The 6,000-nt window shown below is 38.8% G+C and overlaps 1 protein-coding gene across 3 annotated transcripts in view; it reads left to right on the forward strand.

Moving 5' to 3' along the window:
• The window catches only part of ttll7 (tubulin tyrosine ligase-like family, member 7), a 70,479-nt gene that overhangs the window by 54,953 nt on the left and 9,526 nt on the right, over positions 1-6,000 (forward strand). For 2 of the 3 annotated variants that reach the window (XM_088426261.1, XM_088426262.1), the window contains exons 18-19: positions 548-628; positions 3,564-3,724. In XM_088426261.1, coding sequence (XP_088282387.1) covers positions 548-628; positions 3,564-3,724 — 242 coding nt within the window. Of the gene's footprint in view, positions 1-547; positions 629-3,563; positions 3,725-3,832; positions 4,012-6,000 lie in introns of all 3 variants that reach the window. The other variant, XR_015867034.1, reaches the window with a different exon arrangement.

The following is a 6,000-nucleotide window of genomic DNA, read 5'->3' on the forward strand; positions in this document are numbered from 1 at the left end:
ATTCTTGGCATTAGATGTCTGCCATGCTTTCAATGAAGTAGCATAATAACGCTGACGTGTTGAACTAACTGGCTACTTTATCAAATGCTCAAAATGAGCTTTTTGCTGCAGTTGCAACTGAATGGTAAACTGCAATAAGTGCATTTTTTGGTGCTTTAATTGAGGGTGATTTGTGCAAATATTATAATAAGTGTGACAAATGAGCATGCAACTCTCCAGACAAGGCTCAAAACGTTCTCACAGGGAAAATGCAGACCAAGCAAACTACTTTATTAATTTTTTCCTGTTTCTATGAATACTTACAGAAGAGCATGCTTATTTAAACATGAAATGTATTACACATATTCACACAACATGAGCTTCACCTAATTAACAAGTATTTATATGGAAAAGAGCAGAATTTAATTTGTCATCTTCTAGACTCTGCTGGCACTTTGATTTTGGACTTAAAATTAAATTTCTAATATTGAGGAGTAAATATTTTACTGATCTTTAAATGTGAATTTGGACACTGTTTGTCATTTCATCTTCATTCTTTTGCCCTCAGATCCTTGACAACTGGAAATACTATAAACCAAAAGTGGCCTCGTACTGGCTCGTAAAGTTGGACTCTACAAAACAACGAAAGGTAGGTGAATACACATTATTTTGTTGACTTATGATCTTTTGCATAGGCAAAGATGCTTGAGAAAAAAATAAAACACACAAATACATAATAAAACATACTTTTACATAAAAGCATACTTTTATAAAATTGATTATCCTATTGATTGTTCTATGAATAATCGAGCAATTGACCCTTCACCCTAAAACTTGTTTTTATTTATTTAACATACTAAGGTTGAATGTGAGTTGAAGTGAGTGGATGAAATACTCATTGTTTATTATATTCTATCCATACTGTTTGACTTATTAGACAGCAACAAAATTTGCCTATGCTAAACGTTAGCAAATGCAGGAAGCATTATTGAGCTAGCAATGACCACTTAAGGTCAACAAACATCAAAGAATACTTAATTCACACCTACAGAATGTCCTATGTACATTACATATATAATAGTGTCTTTAACGACACTTGGAGACAAATGGAGCTGCCTGTTAGCTACAACGTGGTCAGTAACTTCCTGTTAGTCTTCTTCTGCTGCTCCTTCTGTCCTGGTTAATTTGAACACCCAAAACTGAGCCACTGCAGCTTGTTTGTAGTGGCAGGTTATATATTATTGGATAATATTAGGACGTTCACATCTGTTTTTTGGGAGGATACTTGTGCTAATACTTTCTTCAACTGTGCTGGTTCTACTTGGTTGTCATCGAACAAAGTTTGACACCCACTGACCTAATGGACCAAACGTCTGCTTGGGGAGAACAGGTGATAACCCATTAGTTGCTAATGCTAAACAAATATTGACGTTGTAAGAAGTAGGGTTTTTATGAAGCCATCTATACGACATTAGAATGGCACGGGCCATCCATTGAAATAATCTACAGAGGCTAATCATTAAACTTCAGGTGAAGTGAGAGGCATGTTTCGACTCTCAGTCAAGTGTCCAGAATACTGTGGGTATTGTGCCCCCTAAAGGTACATTGATGAGCTTTTAATAGTATTTTTAAATTATAGTTGCATGATAGAACTTGCATTTACAATTACTTGAGGGGATGAAAACTTGGGCAAACTCAGGCTCATTACCTCGCCATTAAGGGATTCAAGACGGGAAGAGGATGTAAACAAACTAGAAGAGGGGGCAACTTTTGAAACGACACCCAGTAAGCGTGCCCCTAATGATGCCATCTCTCAGCCGCCACCTTCTCCCCCACTGTGCTCGCCTTTGCGGTGACGCTGATGTTTGATTTGGAGTGGAGCAGCCTAATGAGAAGCAGGCAGAGGTCAGGAATGAAGCGCCCACCGCTCTGCCATCTGATTACCATACCAAAACATGTCTGCGCGTATATGTGTGTGTACTCATCTATCAGTTTGTCTGACAGCGTGTATGTATGTCTGGCTCGCGTCGTGTTGCTGAAGGCAAATCGTGTCGCAAACACACATGCGCGCGCGTAGAATCTGACAGACGCGTCAGTAATGAGGAGCAGGAAATCAAAAGTCCAAAAAGCCACAGCACAGCCCTGTGATAGGAGTGGGGAATAAAGGAAGAAAGGGAGGAAGAGAAAAGGTGTCGGTATGAAGGGACGATGGAAGGCTAGGCCCAATGCCCTCACATTTTGACACAATCTGTCAAGGATTGATGTGGTTACAGCAATTAGTTCCAGCCAATGTTCAACACTGGCTGCCCCATGCAGTACTTTTTATATATACTGTAAACATACAGGGTATACGTCTGTGTCACTTTACAAAAACTCATATCTCAAGAACTGCCAAGGGTAACAAGATATAGGCCGTTTCACTCGAAAGATGAAATCTTCCAAGATTTTTGCTGGTCTTGTTAGACCATTGTGACATACCAACATTGTTTTTACTTCTCGCACAATGTGTGGTTTGCACTTATTTCATTGTGATTTATCGATAATGCCTTTCAGTGGAAAGAAGAAATTTTTTGTCTCTGTACCGAGAATAACCGGCACCGACAATAAGAATTGAGCTGTGGAAATTTAACGCATGTTCAATGCAAATTTCAGATAGACTTTTTAAAGCGTTTGCTCGGGCTGAAAATAATGCCGCATCAACCTCAGCTGAAATTAGCAACTGATAACTGCAACAGGTACTTGCTGCTAACAGCCTAGTTTAAAAATGATCATTTATAGGGTGCACCCATACTTTTGGTCTTCATTTTTGGAAAAAAAAAGAGTGTATATTATATTTGGGGAATTACGGTATTCTATCGATAATTCCATCACTTCATGGAATAATCAGATACAATTTGATTTTGCATTAAAGTGATTACAAAACCATAGTTCCTCTCATTTAGAAATTATTTACCAATTATTGCTGTTTATTTTGTATTGGTTAATGACAAAAAAAAACTCCAACAGTAATTCGGAAATAATGCACAAGATGGATGGATGTTGAACTCCCCAGACCTTGAAACTTTTTCAGTCGCTAGTTTGGTCATCTTTTTCCCAAAATAAAATAAATGTCACATTTTTATGAAGTACAGAAGGTAAATCAAACAAATTTCACAAATTTAAAAAAAATTATGTAATGCTAAAATTTGAGGATTAATTCAAACAATGGCAACACTGATTTCGCTCATCAAAATAGTTGTTGGTTAATGTGATAATCAACTAGTTGAGTGTTAATTTTGACAGGTCTAGTGTTTGTCCAGAAATGATATTCTGTCATGATTTATGTTAGGTAACCAATATTGAACATTATTTAATGTATTCAAACTTTAGTTTCTTGGATTTTTATGTTAAAAAAGGATACTGATTTATGATGCATTTATGATGGATAACAATCAGATATCAGCTAATATCAGCCAATATCACAAATAAATATGCATAGTTCAACTCTGCACATCCGGAGGTTTCGAACAAAGGGCTAAATTGGATTTAGCATTGCTAATGTAATGTGTCTGTCTCTATATCTTTTCACAATTTCTCCCCATAAGGTTCTGGACATTGTGAGGACCAATCTGCGCTCAGCACTTCAGCGTATCTGGAAAGAGCCAGATTTAGAAAGCCTTCACCTGTACCGCCTCTTTAACCGTGTCTTCAACCGACTACTCTGGAGTCACGGCCAGGGGCTGTGGAACTGCTTCTCTAATTCTGGGTATGCTTGCGGCGCCAGTACTTTGGTACCTTGACTTGTCGAGCGTAACGTCCAGTTTTATTGGTAACAAACGTATAAGAAAATAGATCAATATATGTTTTCACACAGGTTGCATGCACTATTTCTTCAGCGTATTCTCGCTCGTGAGTCAGCAGGATTTGAAAGGCGAACAGCTCAGCTGCAGGCATTTGTGTTTTTCAAAGCGAACAGCTAATAAGGTTGTGGTGTCCATGTGATCCTCGAATATAACAACGTGTAACAAGACTGCAATTGTTCATCATTCGGAGGTAATGTTCTATGTACTGTATAAATTGGTCATTTATACCAGTTTTTTTTAATTCAATATATTTGAAAGTATTGAAGGTGTTCGAATGTAAAAATCATTTTAAAGTGTTTTTGTACTTGAGTGCTAAGTGCTTGGTGCTTAATACCAAGCATTCAAACATGAAACAATGGAGTACCACGGCATTGAACAATCTCGAAGAACCACCCATATACTTACATTTATAATAAAGATCTAAGTCATATTTTGACAAAAAATATTTTTTTTCTCCCCCACCTTAATCATCTCCTCAGGATACTGGCCACCTCTGCTAAAAATTGGTTACATCCTTAGTTGAGCATCCTTGAATTATACAGCTGAAATTAAACTATTAAAGTTATTTGAAAACTAGCCACACAAGGCCATGTAACACTGCACTAGACTTCAAGGAAGATTTTTATCTCTGTACATACTTGTGTGCCATTGTTTGTCAATGCACGAGTTTTATATTCACGGCAGCATCAGTTGATGTTTTTCCCCCACATGTTTATGGAACAACACAACCTGTCAGAGAATAACAGACAAACTCGATCAAAACCTCTTCCATTCTCCTTTAAAAAAAAAAAACCCTTCTGGCAATGAAACTAATATGGAACTCTGTGGAGACGGATTGCAAATTAAGGGCTGTCGCATGGGAGACTTTCACAGGTAAGAGCAGGGGAAAAAAAAGTTTGCCATAGAAAGTAACTGATTGATGGTATTTTACTGCCTTTGCTTGAGCTTGTTATCGGAGGCTTTGATGGCTTACTGAAATGTTTTACCTAAAATATATTTTTATCACCTTTGTTGGAGTCACTGCAAGGACAACCGGCAGGTTCATGCCCCTTGTGTGTGAAGTGGGAAAACAAGATGCACAGACAGATCTAGAAGTTGTAGTTGACGTTTGGCATCACATCACCTCTTCTAAACACATCTTTGTATGCTGTTCTCACAACCCCACATCATAACGTGGACAATTCTCGGGATGCATTTACTTTGACACTAAGTGCTCAAGGAGTGTAAACCGTGTTTGTTTACAAACAATAACGTTATTGTAAAAACTGGCTGAGAGGACATGAGTTCCAAAAAAACATTTCAGATGTGGACTCATCAGACCACAGCACATATCAATCCATCTGTGATTAGTTCAGGCATTATCATGATTCTTATCGTTGTACCGTTTTCAATTGGATCTATCTTACTGAGAGTCAGCATGTTCATATGTGTCCACCGTTGTGTCCATTTTTTCTCAGCAAGACGGAAAGGTTATTTGCATCCCACCCAAACTTATTAGACATCATTGGAAAGGTCAGGATTTCCTCTACCGAGGACACTAAGACTAGGTAGCATACGCTGGGTCTCAGGAGGATATGGTGAAAATGACTTGTAAAACATTGTATTGTTTTTATTTTCGTTTTGCAAATTCCAACCTGTATATTCCAACTGCACATGGCTCTGGATATTCTGCAAAATTCCAATTCAAAAAGGCGATGCTGTCATCAAGAGTGAGACATAAAAAATGTTCGAAGAAAGATTTTTCAGCTCAGCGGCCCACAAGGATTAGCTTAGCCTCAGCTACCGCCAGCAGCTGCACCTCATAGAGCTTTTGTGTGATCACAGCATGCTCTGCTTGATCCTGCTAGCTTGCTTGCATATTGTCCATGCGGCATCTCCTAACAGCGGGTCATGGCCCCAACATGGTTGGACCCGCCAGGGGGCCTTGGTGTCACGCTGCTACAGTAAAGAAGACCTCTGCAAAAGTCTGGTCCAAATCCAAGTGCAACCCCTACACCCTGCTCTTCTCTGGCTGTTGTTTGATATTTTATCTAAGGGACTTAGCAACAACCAAACGGCCCAGCTGCATTGTGGGCGATGAATTCAACAGGCTTTGAAAATGTTTAAGAGGTAGGGAATGGAACAGTTTTGAAGCCTTTCAGAGGAGGCAGCTCCCACCCCCCTAAGGAGTAAAAGGGGG

Source organism: Hippichthys cyanospilos, chromosome 10 (assembly GCF_059441005.1).
Source record: "Hippichthys cyanospilos isolate Australia breed blue-spotted pipefish chromosome 10, RoL_Hcya_1.0, whole genome shotgun sequence".
NCBI lineage: Eukaryota > Metazoa > Chordata > Actinopteri > Syngnathiformes > Syngnathidae > Hippichthys > Hippichthys cyanospilos.